Below are 22,165 nucleotides of genomic sequence, written 5' to 3' on the forward strand. Positions count from 1 at the left end.
AGCATCTGCGTGAACCGCTCGGTCGACCAACTCGGAGGCGCATAGCAGCTACAGAAGAGGACCCGGTTTACCTTGGCGATTACGAAGCCCTCGTAGGTAGTAGACACCAACTCCTGGACGGGGTATTTACCCGTCGTCCATATCGCCGCCATTTTTCCGGAACCATTCACGACCCAGTTGCCGTTGCCGGCGGGTACTCGGTATGGGTCCGATATGATGGCGATGTCCGTCCCCCACTCAGCAACTGCCTGGTACAGCAGTTGCTGAGCTGCGTCACAGTTCAGGTTCAGCTGCGTTACCTTGACGTGCTGGAACATTTCTGAGAATGCCATCAGATTCAGCAACCCGAAATCTTCTAGAGACACATAATTTGATCCTTGAGACACGCAAAAATGTCATTTTTGTTACGCTGTGTAACCTTACCGTGCCGTTTGGATAAAAAATACTGTTTTACACTTACATCAACATGTACATGGAACCTGTACACCCGATTCTGTTTTTGCACGGGGGATGCGTACCGTGCAAAAAAAAAATTTCAGTTCAAAATTTCAAAAACCGTGCAAAAAAAGTAACACCAGTTCTCGACGTTTCATGCAAAAATAAGGTTTTGGTGGAAAAAAATGTATGCACGGCCGTGTAAAAAAAATCCGTGCAAAAACAGAATCGAGTGTACATAGAAAATGTCTATGTTTTGTCTGAAATAAGTTTAATTAAATCGGTTTATCCATGCAGCCATTACAGCGCGTTACACACAGAAATTGAAGCCGTCAGAAGTTAGTCGAATGTAAACAAAAACTTTTTTGTAATTTCTAGATTAGAAGCGTGAAATTCCTTCGGTTTTCCATTGTTAAACGGTTGATTGGACTATGCCCAAGCATATTGATCAAACAGCTGTCTCGAATCGATTGTAAATGACGGGAGTTTAAAATGTATACTTTGAGGGTCCAAAATGTATTTGGAGGTTCAAAGCAATAGAAAACAAGGTTTCAACATTGATTTATTTTCAACGTGCTTTGGGTTTCACAAGACCATGTGCGCATTTTTTCATATAGAGAAAGTTTTTCTTCACATTTTGGCAAGCTTGTTGACTTGATTAGGTTGTGCAAATCATAAATTTGGACTAACATCCAAAATGACTTCTCAAAGGGATCCAAAATACCGTTACCCTAAATCTTGGGAGGAAGCTTTTAAGTAATTCCTACACAAATTTCTGGTTAAAATCTAATGAAATAAAAAAATAGGTAAAATCATAAGAAATCCCTGGAGTAGTAGAGAAATTTGGAACAAATCCGAGAACGATCCGCGAGATCTGGATGAAATTTGGTAGTACTGGAGACTTCATTGGAAAATTTCAGGACCAATGTTTGGAGGAGTTCCTGTACGATTCTCTGGAGAAATTGTTTTCGGAATTATTTATCGTTCTGGTTTTATGTCCCAACAAGGCTCTGGCTGCAACAACCCGAAAAAAAAACTCGACCAAAGAAGTTCGAACCAACGATCCTCAGCATGGACTTGCTACTTAGCTGCCCGTTTACTGCTATCGTTATCTGGGCCCTTTAAGAATCTCTGAAGTAAGTTAAGATATCTTTCTTAGGCAAAATTCCTGGTTGCATTTTTGGAAGTATACTAAACGAAAATCTTGGAAGAATTCTCCGAGAATTCCATAACAAATATACTGGTTGAACTCCTGGAGAAATCTTCGGAGTAATACATAAAAAAAACTATAAGCAAATACCTCAATTGAGTTCTGATGTAATTTATGGTAAAAAGTATGAAAAATAGGGTAGGTGTACCAGTTATAAATACAGTGGTTCCCTATTTCGCCATACCTGATAGTTTAATTAAAATTGTCATCATTATGTGTGTTTAAGTAGTTTGATATCGAATATATCTTGATGTTTAACCATTCAAAAGTTTTCAAAATGTGAACATTTTCTAGAATTCACGAAGTATCAAATAGGGAACCACTATAGCCATGACTGGTACACTTTTACTACATAGAGTAATACTTTTTATTAAATCACGATGAATAAAAAAATCCAAGATATACCTTCTGAGAAATAGCTGATTGTATTCTCTGAGTAATCCTTACTAAAACTAAGGAATTATGTTTTGTTTCCTGTTCACTCTCTTTGTGTCTTATTTTAAACATGACGTCTCTAAAAGTCCTATTCTCTGATACATATTCGCTAACAGCTCTGCATCTGTTTGTCTGTGATCAAACAAATGCTATAGTCCATTTTACGAAACGGCACTACTGATGATATTGCTGTTACTTTCACACTTACGACACCGCCTCCTATCAAAATTTCACTCATAAAATAAGCGATCAGCTGTTCAAAAACGTCTCGTAAATTGGACTGTAGAAGCGTGCACGGAGATGTCACAAAAATTCTCCTCTCTCTCCCTCTTTCGTAACGCTCAATTATTTATATTGCTCTTTGACACCTACTGTAGAAAATGTTTAGATTTTTTATATGGATTTGACATTTACTGCTGGAAATGTTGACATTTTTATATCGACTTTGGAGGTTATGTCAAGCGTACAACGATCTATAGAAAATGGTTGTGCTACTTTTCCTGGAATGTCGTTTTCCAGAATGTCATTTCCCCGAATGACCCGTTTCCCCGGAAAATTGGAAAAAGGTGCAGGAATAATCTTCAGTGATAGGGTGATGAACTAGAAAGAACAATAAGCAGGTGAAAGAAGGAGATATTTGCTGATTGTCAAGTGAACACATACTGGCAAAAGATGCCGCACAGCTAAAAATATGTTGTTAATTTCAGTTTATTGTCATACACATATTTGGAGCATCAAAATAAGCTGAAATGTCAACGACAAATCGCTTATTTTTCAATCGAATGCACTTGAAATTTTCACGAGGGGACGGACCTGGTGTAGTGGTTAGAACACACGCCTCTCACGCCGAGGACCTGGGATCGAATCCCATCCCCGAGATAGTCACTAAAAATTTAGGGAAGTAAAGCCGTTGGTCCCGAGATGAACTAGCCTAGGGCTAAAAATCTCGTTAATAAAGATAAAAAAAAAAAAAAAAAAAAAAAAAAAATCACGACCATGTAACATTCAAGCATCTTTAGTTGAAAATTCAACGTGATGCTGTAGCAATAGATGAATTTAGTTTACTTTTACTTTTACTATATTTATCTGTGGAGGACGGTAAAACTCGAAAGAACCGCCATTGAAATAAAGAAGGATGCATATCAGATGACCGGTGAACAGAAAACATGCTTTAAACTTTCAGAAAACAAAATACAGTATATTGACAGGAGCAATGGGTTTCAGTACTTGTTTTAAAAATATAAAACTTGCAAAATATACATTTTCGATAGAAATTTCTAATAAATATCCACAAAAATGATCAATGTTACCCGGATTACGGTACACGCCTATCTATGAATCAGGACATTTTGTTTAGTAGTCATATACTGTTGTGATTGTGAATCACAAGTCTGTTACATTTGTAAAAAATAGGTTTGTACTGAGTAGTTTGTTAAGTCGTTTTCCATAGTAACACTAGTGAAATTCAATGAAATGATCAAAAACTTATATCTACTAAAAACTAACATTGCCAAATCTGCAGATGGGACTGGTCTACGATTCACGAGCGACATTTGACCATATGACTCCATGGATTCAAAACGGTCAAGGTTTGCTGCTGCTACAGGAAATCTACAGTCACCTTATATACCAATCGAAAAAGATTGAATTTTAAATTATTACCACATCATCTTGAATTTGCAAAACAGCAAAAATTTGCGTCAATAATAGCCTAAAAATATCCAATCCTATTAAGTATGTGCCTCGCACATGGTTATCATAAAAACCGATCAATCATGCAGAATCATTCATCTCGTGATGGTTAGGCAACAGAGAACTAACTCAGAACAAATGTTTTTTACTGTTTAGTTTACTCTCTGCCTGGATCTTTTCGATATTCCCTATATACTTTGTTTTGTTTATTCTCGATATGGACACAAGCGCCAGTTCATCTACACATATGCCCCTTTTTTGCACTCTCACTATGAACTAGGTAAACCGAACTTCTCGCGGTGGTAATTGACGTAAATTTCACGACAAGTGTCTTCATTAGGGTGGTTCCAAAAATCGTATTTTTGCCAAACAGCTCATTCGATTTTTGAACAGGTTCTGAGTATACTTCAAAGTTTGAGCTTATTTGAATAGAAACCGAGTCTATACAAGTCCATCAAAGTTTCTATGGAAATCAACGATTGTTCAATAGAAAAATAGATTTATAACGGCAAAAATGTTTCCAAGTATTTATAGAATTTAGTATTTTTTATTAAAAACAATTTTACAAAAAAAATGTTAATGAATATAAGACAAGAGGCCCTGATCAACCGTACGACGCAACCATCTTCGTGTCAACTGCTTCGTATATTTGGCCCGCCTATTATTATTGCACACTCGGGCACTTAGGAAGCCGAAAAAGTCCTCAATGGGACAGCACATATGGTATCTTTTTCTGCTCAAGATACTTCAGCGTCTTCTTGGCGTAATGGAAAGACGCCTTGTCCGGCCAAAAAAACGTACTCGGGGGATCGAGTCTTCTTCCGACAGATGATGCCCTCCATCTTGAAAGTTCGGTTTACGCGTTTCGTACAACATGCTCGCGGAGTGCTTGTTGTTTCAACGGCATTTTTGATTGAACTGACAGCACACGCGCTAAAAGAAACACGCGCCATCCATTTTTGGGGAGTCCAGAGAGCAATAATTCTCTTGGAGAGGAAAAAAGTTACGCTCTTTACTTCAATCACAGAAAGATATTGAACTTATTTTCATTTTTTACTGAACACCCGTTAACAGTATTAGCACATTACTAATCTCTAGGGTCATAAGGGTCTTTTTAATTGTTCATTAAGACACATAGTCAGATGAATTGACAAATATACAAATAAGGAAAAAATATGACCAATATATGAATTACTTGATTTTCTCATCGTAATTCTCAAACAAAATTTGAGGGATTTGTGCAAACTCAGTTTTCATCCCAATGAACTCAAATTATGAGAGTCAGCGTCTATATGATTTATAACGGCAAGAGTGGTGTGCATCTAAAACGATTTTTGAGTCACCCTAATCTACACACCTTAGGAAAAGATGCTTTGCTTGCTTCCAGTGCATGTTAGTGATACTGCGAAGTTGCGTCCTGAATGACTGATGGGTATTGAAGCAGAAGCATGTGCTACTCGAGGGTTCGCTCTTCGCTGTGAGGTAATTGCTAATCAGACAAAATACAGGTCGGACTCGATTATCCGGAGTATCGATTTTTTTTTCACTCCGGATAATCGAATCCTCCGGATAATCGAATCACTAAGAAAAAATTGAAATTTTCAATAAAAGAACTTAAATATTATATTATTTTGTTGTTTCATTTATATGATGCGGTGGCGTAGCCAGAAATCATTTCTAAGAACAGTAAGGGTCTTTACAAGAAAACAATTTTTTTTGACCAGCATACACAAAAATCACTTTTTCAAACCCCCCTGTTCTTAAATACGTTCAAAACTGCAAAACCATTCATGTTGAATATTGCAATACCAAATTATCTCAGATGTATGCATAAAAATTGAAAAACAAGAACATCAGAAATAAAATTCCGGATAATCGAGTCTAAAATTCCGGATAATCGAATCCCGGATAATCGAGTCCCCGGATAATCGAGTCTCCGGATAATCGAGTCCGACCTGTAGTGCCAATGACGTCTTAGTGACGTTACGTTCCTCTGGAAATGCCATCTTAACTGGTCAAATCGGTAATCGCTAATGTGAGTTTGGTTTACTTATTCTACCGAGTGTTCTCATGAATATTATCACACTTATTTACTGCAGTGCTTTACTTGCTTGCCATCGCAAATTCATGCCCATTTCTAGAATTCCTAACAATAAATATATCATAGCAACCTTTTGTGGCATTATTCAAACTAGGAAGGTACGTTTGACATATGTACATCCGGCCGAATGAATGTTTGACATAAAGACTTTTGGCGGAATTTTCTCTTCTTTAGATAATAGGCTATTCTTTTGAGTTGTACTCATTGATACTAAGCTGATAGTATGATTCAATAAGAATTTTCGAGTTATTTCGCATTATTCCGACCAAACATCCATACGGCCAAACGACCATATGCCCAACGGAGTAATATCTATTCAAACGTATTAGCATTTCTAAGCAAACAAATGTTAAACTTTTCAAATTTGCAAATGGTCCAAGCGTTCATCAACGACGACCTTAAAAAAGTTTCCAAAAATAGTATCGCCTCGTAAACGTATCTATGTATATGCATCCAGCCGGGCCTGACCTTGATTCGATGCGACAGTTTCAAAACCCGTTTGTGTACCTAGATAACCTTTCACAAAGCGGCTATCTCCAGTATGCGTTCAGCGAGCCGAACATACAGAGAGGTACATATGTATGCCATCATCGCCACAAGTATTGTTACGCAACCAGATGTTTTGCCGGGTATCCACTAATAGAGCAAGATGGGGCAAAATTTCGACCTTAGTTGCAATTTTTGTTTTAATGGACATTTCACCTATGTTATGTAGTGACCAGATGATTCACAATGTCAATTTCAATAACAGTTGAGGTGAAACATCTCGGAATCCAAAGATGGCAATTGTTTCAAAGTAGAGTTTTCAAATTTCCCGGGATTTGATTTCCCGGGAAACGGGAAATAAAATTACCATTTCCCGGGAAATCCCGGGATCTCGGGAAATTCTAAAAAACGTGAAAATAAAGCAAATTTGGTGGAATTTTATTTTATTCGTATTTCGTAAAAAATATTTTTCATAAAACAATATAATTAATTAAATACGAACTTTTTTATATCAATCAAAAGCTTTTGATCCACTTTTTAAAGCAAATATGTAAAAGTTTTGTAAATACACGATTTTGATTTGTAGTTTGCTTTGTATTATAGGCTATAGTAGCTCAAGCGACAACAAACACAAAAAAAAGTTTTTGTATTTTTGTGTTTTTTTTTACAAAACCGTGATAAAAGCTTTCAGGCGTAAAAACAAAGCCACTGGCTTTATTTTTCGATTTTATTCGAATATTTGATCTTAGTCATTCATCGACCCTATATGTATTTTATACCAGTAAATTTTTTGGTTATTTCTGTTCTTTATGAGTAATTTATTCATGTTTCTCTAAAGAAATGATAGCTTCATTTCAAACGCTAGGCTTCAGAACAACAAAGTTTATACATTAAGCAAAAGTCCTCGTGGAGTTTATTCTTGATCCAACTAGAGTCTTTATATTAAAAATTGTGACTGTTACATCATTGAAAACTTTATAAGCCTACTGAATTCATTGAAAAGATCCCTTGAAAATTCCTTTATTTTATATAGCAAAATTCGTCAAAAACCAATATCTATTTTATGAACAACAATTTCATTACAAAAAAACAAAAATCAGCATCGAAATATAACTAGTGATGTAGTGAGTTCATTGGTTAGAACTATATGATAAGTAAATGGTGCGATAGTTTTTGTTTGAAAATAGATAGTAATCTCTTTTTTTATAAAGCTACCCAGGATATATGAAAATTCCGGGAAACAGAAAATCATTTCCCGGGAAACGGGAATTCCGGGAAATATCAATTCCCGGGAATGAAAACTCTATTTCAAAGGCACTAATCGAAGAAATAGTAAACAAAACTTCATGATTTTCTTACTTTTAAGCTTTCTATCAGTGCCCAAAGCTAAAACAAAACTTCTTTCATGAGACTTGTGCCACAGACAAACAGACGTCACACTCTCATCATAGTCCATCGACCACCTTTTTAACGACCGATTCAAAAATATGGTAGGTGGCCAATCCACCACCCGCAGCGCTCGCATCGTTTTTGTTCGTGTTTGACGTTTACACACTACCGCCATCTGTTGGCCTGTCGGCCAAACACACCAATTTTAGCATTGGGCGTACATGTCCTCGTGACTATGATTTTGATCGAGATTTGTTCTAAGTGTTACGTCTGTTTGTCTGTGCTTGTGCCTTCAAATTTCTGGTGCAATATGTATTCAACTTAAACTCCAAGCTTCTTCTTCTTCTTCTTCTTCTTCTTCTTCTTCTTCTTGGCATTAACGTCTTCACTGGGACAAAGCCTGCTTCTCAGCATAGTGTTCTTATGAGCACTTCCACAGTTATTAATTGTAAGCTTAATTTGCCAAATTGCCATTTTCGCATTCGTATATCGTTTGGCATGTACGATGATACTCTATATGTCCAGGGAAGTCAAGGAAATTTCCATTACGAAAAGATCCTGGACCGAGAGGAATGGAACCCAGACACCTTCAGCATGGCTTTGCTTTATAGCCGCGGACTCTAACTACTCGGCTAAGGAAGGCCCTAAACTCCAAGCTGTTTCACCTTAACATGATTCGAAGTTTGCGTTTTTGCCCCGCTTCACTCTATTGGTACATGTGCATCACAAGCAGCGTAAAGCAAGATAGCTACTTGACAAAAGCGGTATATTACTAACCTGCTCACCTGCTTGATTCGGTTGACTGACCGGTTTGCAATTCCTAAACCTGAATGAATGCTTGTGGTGTCGAACCGTGAGCCATGTTCTAGTAGGATGATACCCTGTAGTAGATAACCAGACACGGGTTTATATCATTGAGACTTCGAGTGCCACAGTGAAATGGAAAATTTGTTTGATTGTTGGTACACATGATCTCTCGAATGATCGCCATGTGATTGTACTTGTGATTTTTTCAATCAATTTCGCTTTCAAATCGAACTTCCAACTATCGTTCAAGGTCGTCTTGCTGGTTTGGTTCAAGAGCATGCACATTATTTGGAAATCGCTCAAGCATACCATAAGGGGAATGACTATATTTTGGTCCACAACTCGCAGTTTGGTTCGCCTACTTGATTTTCGCATACTTCATCGCCCGAAATTTGTTAAAAATCAGAATGCGAATAAAAAAATGCGGCTTCAACACTGTTCCTATATTATAACTAATAGTAAAAGTACACGTGACGTGATAGAGCCACTCAACTTAAATATGATCAGAGGACAAAAACACATTCATTACCCTACCAGAAAGACCTTTATGGTTATTGTTGAAAATTTAATCGAAAAAGCGTAACGATCTGTTCAATAGATTCAATCTAGTAGAAGCATAGAAAACAAAAAAAACTATGCCTTGTCCTCGAGCACTCAGCTCTTCAGCAGATTTTGATCGAACCTTCTCGGTTTTGGGGAATGTAGGGTGTCAGTGTCTATGATAGATTTAATAGTAACGGGTTAAGTAACGAAACATTGTGAAAAAAAAATTACGGGAGCATTTTTACATATCTGAAAACGTAATTCGAAAGCTTTTTTACTCTTTTTTTTTAATATCAGAATTAGGGACAATGGAAATTCGCGGCAATTTTTTTTTAAATTTCGCGGGTGACCTAGGCGATGAAACCAAAATTTCGCGGCTTTGTCGCGGTCCCATAGTTTTGACCATATTTTACATGAAAATGTATGTTTACAGTGAAAACAATCTTCAGATGTGTAAATTCAACGGAACCTCATTAAACGTTTATTTAAAATTTAAATGATAAGTTTTTATATTATATTGTCAATACAAAATTTAAAACACAACAAGAATACCAGAGAACCATCCAACTTGAAACTAAACGATAAGAACAGTTCTGATGGAACCTCGAATTAAAAATGAATTACCCATTTTCATAAGCAAACATCCTAAATTTACTGGGATTGTCATATAAATTTCCTAAATTTAACAAATTTCGGGGCATTTCGCGGGATTTTAGGAATTTCCCTAATCAGAATGATAAAATTATTGAATATTTCAGAAAATCATTTCCACTATTATTGGAACATGTTCCGGCAAATGTTTAGTGTTTGTCAAGCTGCTTTAAAATGATACGGAAACCTTCCTACAAATCTCATATTTTGCTCAGACAAAAAAACCATGTTCCTTGAAATTTTTGCTCCTATGCACCTTATTTTGCCATGGTGTTCCAGAATTCGCAACCCTTCATAAGAAATCAACGTAAATGGCGAATTCAGGAACCGACATTAAAAATCCAGTATTCGCCTCCCTAATTTTTAATAAAAAAAAAATTCAAAGTCTCGGACCAAGTCTTATGTTTTCCTGCTAAACATTGATTGAAAGTTTTCGTTCAACGTACTGACAGTGATCAAAGGTCTTGATTTATTTGTTTCTTTAGGGTCGCGAATATAGGTAGTCCTCCTCTAATATATATATGATCAATGATCAATCTGTTCAATTCAAAGTAGATCAATCTTCTTCTTCTTGGCATTAACGTCCCCACTGGGACAGAGCCAGCTACTCAGCATAGTGTTCTAAGAGCACTTCCACAGTTATTAACTGAGAGCTTTCTTTGCCTAAGTTGCCATTTTCGCATTCGTATATCGTGTGGCAGGTACGATGATACTTTATGCCCAGGGAAGTCAAGGAAATTTCCATTACGAAAAGATCCTGGGCCGACCGGGAATCGAACCCAGACACCTCCAGCATGGCTTTGCTTTGTAGCCGCGGACTCTAACCACTCGGCTAAGGAAGGCCCCAATCTACTCAAAGTTATTAAGCAAAGACACTCCTTAGTTTTTTTTTATTCCATTCTTATCATAAATTCAACGATAAAACATAATTAAAAGCAAACATGCTTGCGCAGAAATAGAATGTGTTCATTACACTCAAAATATATTTTGCTTAAAAAACTAAAATTTTCGAACCTGTTTGTCTTTAAATCAAACTTCAAAGCGATGACATGTAGTTTTTACGGCAAAAAAATGTTTGTAGAGACCAACCAGACTTGTTCGCTGGACTAGAAACTTTCACCTAACTCGGCTATTTGGGGAGCTCATGGGGTTCTCACTCAACGTTCTATTATGCTCTATTACTCAACGATCTATTGCGGATGCACGCTTCGAGTGTGGTAACATAGAAAAAATGGAAAAAGAACTCTGTATCACGCCTCATTTATTTGGTTTGGGCTACAGGTCCGATGGCCCCCTGGAACTATCTCATGTTATTACTTCAGGAGGCTGAGGGCTTGTAGCTGCCTCTACGTCTTTTCGTCACCTCTTCCTCTATTCGCTCTGGCTGCAATTTGTCTCTTCAACGTCTCCCACATTTTTGGGTCATGTGTGATTTTTTTCGATAGATGCTACTGTGTTTCTTGACGACTCAAAGCCGGTGGTTCGTGGTGATCGATGGTAAAGCTAGCTTACTCCGATGGAGCGTTCACCGACGGAGGAATATCTCCCGCCTTCGCCGCCTTCTCACATGCATAAGCTACGTGACTATTGAAGTTCAGCCGATCGTCTAGCATTACCCCCTTCGGTAGCTCCAGCGATTGGACCCAGTCGTACATCACATTCCACAGCGTTGGGCCCAGTATGGAATCTTGTGGGTCTCCAGCCGTTATTCTTAATTCCTTCGGTCGGCGTCGGTTTCATACATCAGTACTCGGTTTTGGAAATAGCTCTTCAAAATCTGGCACAAGTAGTCGGGAACCCGTATTCTGTACATCGCTGTGGCAATGACCTCCCAGCTGGCGCTATTGAACGCGTTCTTAACATCTATCGTTACTACGGCACAGTAACGATTCCCTCTACTGTGAAATCTTTCTTGATTCTAAGAATTTTATAAGCGTTCAGTCATAAATTTCACTAAGTAGGCCTTAGAAATTTCACTTAGTGTCCACTCGAAGAGAACCTCAGGGATATTTGCAAGTATCCCTTGACGAGTAACTTATAAGATTTTATCAGGAATTATTTTATTTATTTCAAGTACATCCCTTGAAATTTCTCTAAGAATGTTTTTCTAATAATTGTCAATCATTATTTAACTCGTGCTGCATTTTTTCTAGGCATTCCGTATCGAATTCGTCTAGAACTTCCTCTGGGCATTACAGCAAGGAATTCTTTCAGCAATACATGTAGTAATTTCTTCAGAAACTTATTAGCAATTCTAAAGAAACTTTGTCCTAGAATTCCTTTAAATATTCTTGCAGTAGTGCTTCTAAGAGCATCACAAAAAGTTTCTCTAGGAAATCTTCCAAGAATTATACGATTTTCCATAAATGTATGTTTACTTTGTTTGTACTTTTTAGACATTTGTGAGTTTCGCTAACAATTCCTCATAAAGTTAAGTTTGTTTTCTTCATCACCTCCTGGAATAACGTCAAAAAATACTACAAGGCGCCGCCGTAAACAAATTATGGAAGGAGAGGGGGATGGCCCAAAGCGTTGCGACTAAATAAAAAAAAATATGGATCTTTTTTTCTCTGGCGTTGAACTTTCCATATCTAGAAGATCCTTAACCGGCGAGACTCAAACCCTGGATAGTCTTGTTGAACAACGTTTACAGCTGCGGCTGTTGATATTCGAACAAGTACACATCCTAAAATATTGTTTCGGTGCTCCGGTGTATCCAGATTTACTATTCTCATTTGGACTCAAAGCTCAAATCATGTAGAAACAGCAAAAGAAGATGGTTGTTCTATTTCTAGAAGAAAGTGATCTAGTGCTAGTCACTTAGTTATACAATCGCTAATCAACCAGATACATTCTAACCCAAATTCATTGCCATCATAAGGCAGTTAAATCTTGAATCTTAAAGCCACGCGTATCTAATTCCCAACGATTATTTCTCTGTGTTTCTTTGCAGGAATTATCATTCCGAAGAAATGGAGTGCCGAGAATGGTCTGCTGCTGGTGATAGCTGCCTCGCTGATCGCCCGCTCAATCAGCGACATCTGGATGATCCAGAACGCCACGGCCATCGAGAGCACCATCATAACGATGAACAAAAGTCAATTCCACACGGCGTTAGTCAAGTATCTCGCGGCGCTTCCCGCTGTGAGTTTTTTTTATATTTCTGTTGAAAATATAATTCATAATGATTTAAAAATGTTGTGCTACTCTTTCAGATTGCGGTTGTTAATAACGTACTAAAATGGAGTATTGGTGAACTGAAGCTTAGGTTTAGAACCAATATGTCACAATATTTATACTCGGAGTACCTGAAGTAAGTATATCTTTTCGGTTTCTTTTTCATCGAATCGTTGTAACACATCTTGATTCTTCTACAGGGGATTCACCTACTACAAAATGTCCAACCTAGACAATCGGATAGCCAATGCCGACCAACTGTTGACGACCGACATAGACAAGTTTTGCGAAAGCGTGACCGATCTCTATTCCAACATTTGCAAACCGTTGTTGGACATTGTGATATACGTGTACCGGTTGACGACCAATCTGGGCGGTACGACTCCGGGCATTTTGCTGCTGTATCTGTTCTTCTCTGGTGTGTTCTTGACCAACTTGAGAAAACCGACCGGTACGTATGAAGCTCCAAGCATGGTAGAATTGTATGAGACACGGTATATGTTTTAGGTCGACTTACGGTAATGGAGCAGAAGCTAGAGGGAGAGTTCCGGTACGTCAACAGCAGGCTGATTACAAACTCGGAAGAAGTGAGTATGATGATATTTCTAATTTCTTAAATTCTAACTCGATAGGAGACCTATTCAGATACTTATATGAATGACTGCAGAATAGCTTCATGTCAGAGCTTGGTATACCCTGTACAAAGATCGCAAAGCACAAGTATTGTCTTCCTCGGTCTTATGCAATACTTCTCCAGTCAGTATTCAAATGAACATTTTTTGCAAACAAAATCACATGAGCTAGTTTACTGACCTCGAACAAAACAAAAATTACAACTCCCAGTGGCTGAAATGGCTTTGAAGGCATTAATATTTAGTAGCAATTGACCGTCATGTCTTCGAAATTTGAGAGTATATTTCAGTGAAATATCCTAACAACATGTCCATACAAAATCCAAGTGTTCGGAATATGAGTCTATCCGGAAATTAAGACAAAACGGTGTTTGCCGAAGAAGAATTCCTCAAGCGATCTCAAAATGTTCAATGCTCTTCTGTGTGTGGTACACTTCAGTCTGTGTGTGGTTTTTTTTATTATAGTGAGGTGTCAAAAAGTTTTAAAACCCTGGCCTGCAGAGAATTGGCACTTTGTAGGATTCACTTGCGTGCCTATCCACTAAACACATGTCCTCACTTTCGGCGGTAGCCTGGATCCCCCCGGATTTCACACTATGCGACTTCTTCTGGGGTGGGGGCTGCGCATCTGCACTTCTATTACGCTCTTGACGTTTTCCCGCTCTGTGCTCTTGCATGTTGAGCAGACCGCCTTTTCATCTTCCTACGCTTGTCTGTCTCCTTCCGTCGTTCATCCTCTTCTTCCCTTCTCGCTTTCTTCTCCTCCTGACGTCCCCCGGCGTCGGAGGCTGTTACCGTTTGGGGAGACGTCCGTACTAATGGTGCCCCGACTATCGGCGGCTATCGCAGGGGAGATCTTCTTCTTCTTTCTTCGTCAGGCTGACTCGAATGCCGAGGTCGGTCAAACGATTCCGGTTCATTTATGCCCCGACGACCCGATGCTCGGTCTCTCGTTTCGCTGCTCTTCCCGCCAGTTACTCTGCAAGATAGACGTTATCTTCACCACCACCATCAGCCGCCGCCGCGCTTCGTTCCATGTTGAACCTCGGGCATTCTAAGTGTTACGGCGCTTCCTCTCTCTCACTACACACGAGGCAGAACGTGACAACGCGTGACCGAACCGATGCAAATGCTGTTTGATGCAACCGTGACCTGACAGCAACTGTGTCAGGTGGAAGTTCGCTTAACCATGCTTCCTTGGCGACACATTCGGGATGAGTCTGTGGGTCCACCTACCTTTCTTAGAGGCATTCCATTAATGCCACTTGACCAGCGAGCCGATCCTCATCTGTCTAGTGCCTCTCCGCTGATAACACTCGATGTCTTCTCCCAGGGTGTTGCAAATCAGAATCATCCCGGTGATCACACATACTGCCTCCGACGATATTGTTATGGATGCGCTTGCTACTCTCATGGCCATGAGTCGGAACGTGCTATTGAGCTTGTTCCGATTGCACTTGGTTCAGGCTGGAACTCCGTATCTCAGTACCGACGATTATACACTAGCCAGAAGACGCCTCCTACTGCTTCTCGGGCCATGAGCGTTCGGCATGATCCTTGTCAGTGCGTTGGTCGCCTTTGCCGCCTTCTCTCATGGATAGTCGACTTGGCAGTTGAAGTTTAACCGGCCATCCGGCCAACCGGGTTTTCACGCCATGTCTGAGCGATCGCTGTTATGCTATGACTTGTCCCCCGACGGTAATCTTAGCGTGTTGAACCGCTTTGCGATTGCTGACTAGTAGCACCTCCGTTTTGTGGTGGGCTATCTTCAGCATGACTCCATTCATCCAGTTCTCGACCGTGCCCATTGCCTCCATGGCAAGTAGGACCCCGTTGTACATCCACCACAGCGTCGGACCCAGTATGGACCCTTGCGGAACTCCCTCCGTTACTGGTAACTCCTTTCGGCCGCCGACCATACACCAACACCCGATTCTCGAAGTTGCTCTGCAGCATCCGGCACAGATAGTCAGAAACCCGCATTCCATGTAGCGCTGTATCGACGGCCTCCCAACTGGCACTATTGAACGCGTTCTTAACGTCAATCGTAACTACGGTGCAGTAACGATTTGCTCTACGTGTTTGCTTCGATGCCTTCTCGGCCCTCTTCAGGACCGTTCAAATTGCATCTACCGTCGACTTTCCCTTCCGGAATCCGAACTACCTTTCTGAGAGTCCATGCACGTTCTTCGTATATTAAGCCACCCTGTTTAGGATGACCCGTTCCATGAGTTTTCCCAGTGTATCTAGCAAGCATATAGGCCTGTGTGATGATGGATCACAGGGTGGTTTTCCTGGCTTAGGTAGTACTACCAGCTTCTGGATCTTCCATATATCTGGGAAATAGCATTCGTCCAAGCATTTCTGCATCACGTTTCGGAACATATCCGGGTACGCTAGGATCGTCACTTCAAGTGCCACATTCGGTATTCCATCCGATCCGGGGGCCTTTCTCATCTGCAATGCTTTCACCGCTGCTACAAGCTCGTCATTGGTGACCTGACGATCTTCGGCGTTTGACTGCTTCAGTCTGTGTAGATTGGCGTATGAGACCAACCAATCGGCCAATGGACTTTCTTCGTCCTTTCATACCTTCAGAAGTTTTCGGTGAGCGATCGGTAAAGTTGCTCACCTCCATACTTGAGAAGCTCGATCGGGATTTCGTCCTTCCTATCAGACTCACAGCTTTTCAGACCACTTATAGTATTTTTAACCTCTTCTGTGATCAGTAGGTCGATAATTCGATCGTCATCCTCTTCGCCCTATTTCACGCTACATTTTTGTTGAATGCTTCTTCCACCCGACAACCACCGCCGTTTTATCGATCAAAAAATTCCACTGGCAGGCCCGGACACTGAATTAAACCGCCTGCCGTTGATGGTTGCATGAAATCTTCGCATATCGTTGCGGTTCATATTATCTTTTGCAGCCGTTTCTTGCTGCATTAGATTCGCTTTTCTTTAGCACTCGTTGCCCTGTACCGTTCACTGTTTAGCCAACCCGGGTAGAGGAAAATAGCAAAAGAATAACAAACTTTACCGTTAAAATAGAATGTTTGAATAGCAAAATTTGTTCTTTGTTTGTTTGAGATAAGAGATAAAATAACAAAAATAATAACTGAGTTTGTATGGCATAAAAACTAAATCATAACATATTTTGCTATTGTAATAACAAAATAATAGCAAAAATATAGGCAACCATGAATAACAAAATATGTTATTATTTTGATATTGATAACAAAATAATAACTAAATAAGCTATTCACGAGTAGATCAAAATGACGGTAATTTTAGTTCTTTGACTTTAATATCTAAATTTAGCATGATTAAAAAATGAACTTTTAGCTTTCCTGCTAAACAACTTTTGCTTTTTGAATCTTTAATGAATATCATACAAATAGTAAAATGAGCTATAATGGCAAAACTTGATATTGGTTTGTTCTCATGAATTATTTAAATAAAGTTTTCAAATATCAAAATAATAACATATTTTACTATGATTACGATGTTTGTTATTCTTTAGATATTTAATGTTTTTAGTATTTTTGCACAAATAGCAAATTTTACCATGATAGTATATTTTGTTATTGATTATTTATTACATGACTTTCAAGAATAACATATCAATGACAAATTTTGCTATGATAGTATGTTTTGCTATTGATGAGATATTTAATGTCATATATTAATAACATAATAATGGTTAAACTAGATATGATTGCAAAATTTGTTCTTATTTTACCATTATTTTCTTATTCACCTCTACCCGGGAAGTACTGGTGCTCTTCATTGAACCTTTCGCGTCCTATTCGTCGTTGGCCAGTGGCAAACACGTTCCGTACTTCCAATTACTTCGTTTGAAGTCCGTCACATTTAATCTAAGAAAAATTTATGCCATATAAAACATATAAAACCTTGTGTTCTATTCGACAGATTGCCTTCTACCGGGGAAACAACCGCGAAAAGCTAACCATTTTGGCTAGCTTCAACAAGCTGGTGGGCCACATGCGCAAATTCCTCGAGTTCCGCGTCGGAATGGGCATCGTTGACAACATGGTTGCAAAGTGTAAGATTGAGTTAATTTAATTTCCTTTTAGAATTGCTATCAACTTTTCTTTTCTGAAATTCTTACAGATATTGCCACTGTGGTTGGATTCTACGCCGTGTCGTTGCCGTTCTTCGAGAAGAACCATCCACTGTTGACGGGTGACCAAGCTGGCGAGCGTTTAAGTGTAAGTAGATAAAAGAACACATTGTTTGATACTTTTATATGATCTCATCGTCATTATTAAGCTTTTAACACTCCGTGTCCGTAGAGCGACATCAGTGTTTGATGAGTCCAGGCTCCAGAAACTCTGCGAAACTTATTAAGGAAATTAAAAAAAAATTGCAAAACCAATTCTTAATGAAAAATATTAGAGATGATTCTGACGACAATGCTGAAAGAATCACTTATGAATGATGAGATTCCTGAACATTCTATTTATTTTCCATTACTTGTGTCTTGTTTTATCCTTGAAAAAACTCCAGAATAATTCATGGAAATTCCAAACGCATCTTTAGTTTTTGCCTGGAAGGGCAGGGTATAGAGTATCACAATGTACAAATGCAAAAATGGTCAACTGGCAAAGAAAGCCCTAACTATGGATATGCTCATAAGAACACTAAGCTGATAAGCTTCCTACAAGTATCTTTGCAAAAACTTCTGATGAAATATTTGCCGGATTTCGCAGATGAATCTTCAATAAAATCAGACAAGACAAAACATTACTGAAATTCACGTAGTCATAAAAACCTTGCTGTTTTTTCTCTTTCCAGAGATACTACACTTTCGGACGGATGCTGGTCAAACTGGCGGAAGCCATCGGACGCCTGGTGTTGGCTGGTCGCGAAATGTCCCGCCTGGCTGGCTTCACCGCACGGATGACCGAGCTGACGGTGGTGCTGAAGGACTTGAACTCCGGACGGTACGAGCGAACGATGGTCAGCAATTCGGGTGTGGCCGATGCCGAAATTGGTCCCGGCAAGGGTCTGATGAAGTTCCAGGACAACATCATCCGCTTCGAGCACGTACCGCTGGTCACTCCGAACGGTGACGTACTGGTAAAGGATTTGAACTTCGAGGTCAAGTCCGGCATGAATGTGTTGGTGTGTGGACCGAACGGCTGTGGCAAGAGCAGTTTGTTCCGCATTCTTGGGGAGCTGTGGCCCACTTGGGGCGGGAAGGTGACCAAACCTCCAGCCGGCAAGTTGTTCTACATTCCACAGAGGCCGTACATGACGCTGGGAACGTTGAGGGATCAGGTAAGGCATTTTTTCGTATATTTAATATTCTGTCTGTGCCTAAAATATTTATGTTGTTTGTGCGTTGAGGTTATATTGACTCCAAGTTCGCGTAATCTGAATGGATCTTCGATATCACTGCTGTTTTGGAAAGAAATTTGAATTCAATTTAACTTAAAAATAATTCAAAAGGAGAGATGATTTATCGCGGAGAGGGATTATTGTGATAAAAGATCTGAAAATAGCAAAATTTAGGAACTAATTTTTATATGAAACAAACAGTTTCATATGAAATTCTACTTTCTTCGATTTGCAACAGGAGATGGGGAAACATTGTTCTCTAATACCTACTCCTAAATGCGACCAACTCAATTTAGCCATTTCTACAGCACTTACCGAGTACAACATAAAAACTGAAAATGAAATAAAGTCGTGTCCAAAGATTTTTTTCAATTACGTTAAAACTAAACTCAAATCGTGCAACTTTCCATCAACAATGACTTTGGATGAAAAAGTAGGAAATAATTCTGAAGATATTTGCAATCTTTTCGCAAAATTTTTTCAAGAAAATTATTCAACATTTTCGGAAAACGATCGAGATTATTCTTACTTTTCACATTTTGCTGACTTTCCGAGTGATGTTGGCGTTAATTCTATAAATGTTCAAGACATTTTGTTTGGTCTTAAAAATTTGGACGCCACTAAAGGATCAGGGCCAGATGAAGTTCCACCCGGATTCATTAAAAACTTAGCAACTGAACTCACAACTCCATTATTTTGGTTATTCAATATGTCTCTTCAAACTGGTCAATTTCCAAAGGTATGGAAAAAATCATTCCTTATACCTATATATAAATCAGGTAAGAAATCGGACATTCGAAATTATCGTGGTATTGCTATTATGTCATGTATTCCAAAACTTTTTGAGTCAATTGTGAACAAAAATATGTTTGCCCAAATAAAAAATCGTATAACAAACGCTCAACACGGCTTTTTCAAAGGTCGTTCGACCACTACGAACCTTCTGGAATTTGTAAGTTACTCACTGAGTGCAATGGATAAAGGTTACTTCGTAGAAGCTCTTTACACTGACTTTAGTAAAGCATTTGATAAACTTGACATTCCAATGTTGACTTTCAAGCTTGAAAAAATGGGAATCGAAATGAGTCTCCTAAAGTGGATCAAGTCCTATTTAAACGACCGTCAGCAAATAGTCAAATTCAATGGGAAAAGATCAAATCCAATACATGTTACATCTGGAGTACCTCAAGGCTCACACTTAGGCCCTCTTCTTTTTATTTTATATGTTAATGACGTTTCTTATATTCTAAACAAACTGAGGGTCCTTATATATGCTGACGACATGAAGCTATTTTTAGAAATAAAGAATGATGACGATCATAATGTTTTTAAGAATGAGATACAGATTTTCTACACGTGGTGCTGCAAAAGTTTATTGGAATTGAATATAAAAAAATGTAACCTCATAAGTTATAGCAGAAAACGAACCACACCAAATATGTCTATTGTTTTAGGAAACGAACATGTAAAAAAATGTGATAAAATAAGAGACTTAGGAGTTATCTTAGACTCAAAACTATCATTTGTAGATCACTATAATGCAATAACTCATAGAGCAGGAAATATGCTCAATTTCATAAAACGATTTGGCCAACACTTCCGTGATCCTTACACATTAAAAATACTTTATGTTGCATATGTAAGATCAATATTAGAATATTGTAGTATTGTTTGGTCACCTTACACAAAAAAACATGAAGAACGTATAGAATCGATACAAAAGCAGTTTTTATTATACGCACTACGTAATTTAGGCTGGTCAGTACTTCCTCTACCATCATATGAATCACGATGCATGCTTATCAATATGAAATCACTGAAAGTGCGTCGTGATTATGCTATGGTTTCTTTTGTTAACGATATTGTTTCACAGCGCATTGATTCTGCTGATATACTTTCAAAACTGAATTTTTACACTCCAACTCGTCACTTGCGCAATCGTTACTTGTTCACAGTAGGTCATCATCGCACGAACTACGCTAAATTTAGTCCGTTGAATCAGATGATGACTATATATAATCAGCATTGTGAAATGATTGATGTTAACATGTCTCGAACAAAACTGAAAAAATACTTTTTTGATATACAAAACAATAGTAACTGAGGAATGTATTATGAATCGAGTATACTCAACAAATTTATTGTATATAATCAAATAGATATTAAGAACACAATGTAATTAAGAATGGTCTACAAAATGCTTGACGTCAAATAAATAAATAAATAAATAAATAAATAAATAAATGACTGTGCACACTTAAACGGCCTTATTCGCCGAGAACCCAACAGCTGGATATCTCGGTAATAATTTGACGATTCTCGGTCAAACTTTTACCGAGATCTCGGTAGACGTTTACCGAATATCGGTAACGTTCGCCGAGATCTCGGCAAAAAATGGATTGCTGAAATCTCGGTAAAATAAGTACCGAGATTCGGCATTGATAATTACCGAATTCTCAGCTGTTGGGTTCTCGGCGAAAAGTTTTACTGAGGTCGGTGAAATAATTTAAGTGTGTGGGGCCCAGATAGCCGTAGCGGTAAACGCGCAGCTGTTCAACTTGACCATGCTGAGGGTCGTGGGTTCGAATCCCGCTGGTCGAGGATCTTTTCGTAAAGGAAATTTTCTCGATTCCCAGGGCATAGAGTATCTTCGTACCTGCCACACGATATACACATGCAAAAATGGTCAATCTGTGAAGAAAGCTCTCAGTTAATAACTGTGTAAGTGCTCATAAGAACACTAATCTGAGCAGCAGGCTTTGTTCCAGTTGGGAAGTAACGCCAGAAAGAAGAAGACTGTGACGTTCTATAACTAGATATTTTTATAATGCAATACTAAATTATCTCAAATTTATGCATAAAAGCTGAAAAACATACTCCGGATAATCGAGTCTAAAATTCCGGATAAACGAGTCCGACCTGTATTCGAAATGTTGCAAAATTTTTTATACGCTTCCAATCGCAAAACGCAACATACTGTTAGCCATCTATACTTTGGTAGCGCAACTAGTCAGATGATGAGAGATTTGATTTTTCATGCATCCATCACATGTCGCTGTGGGGTAAATGTTTTATTTTCCTGATATAAGACGGTTAACAGTGAAACAGTTATTCGGAAAAGGTAGGAATATCCATTCTCTATGTTCTACATACGTTTGTTTTTTGTATTATTGCACTACTTTCATAAAAATTGAGATCCGGCTGGTAGGAGCACTAGTTTGAGGTTGGAAAACCAGGATATGTG

The 22,165-nt window shown here is 38.6% G+C and overlaps 1 protein-coding gene across 1 annotated transcript in view; it reads left to right on the forward strand.

The window, feature by feature from the left end:
- LOC5576486 (ATP-binding cassette sub-family D member 3) overlaps window positions 1–22,165 on the forward strand; it is a 51,021-nt gene that overhangs the window by 20,484 nt on the left and 8,372 nt on the right. The window contains exons 3-9 of the mRNA XM_001662629.2: window positions 12,703–12,893; window positions 12,965–13,062; window positions 13,127–13,377; window positions 13,434–13,513; window positions 17,491–17,623; window positions 17,692–17,789; window positions 18,376–18,861. Of these exons, the coding sequence (XP_001662679.2) occupies window positions 12,703–12,893; window positions 12,965–13,062; window positions 13,127–13,377; window positions 13,434–13,513; window positions 17,491–17,623; window positions 17,692–17,789; window positions 18,376–18,861 (1,337 nt within the window). The remainder of the gene's footprint in view (window positions 1–12,702; window positions 12,894–12,964; window positions 13,063–13,126; window positions 13,378–13,433; window positions 13,514–17,490; window positions 17,624–17,691; window positions 17,790–18,375; window positions 18,862–22,165) is intronic.

This window comes from Aedes aegypti, chromosome 1 (assembly GCF_002204515.2).
Source record: "Aedes aegypti strain LVP_AGWG chromosome 1, AaegL5.0 Primary Assembly, whole genome shotgun sequence".
In the NCBI taxonomy this organism is placed as follows: Eukaryota; Metazoa; Arthropoda; class Insecta; order Diptera; family Culicidae; genus Aedes; species Aedes aegypti.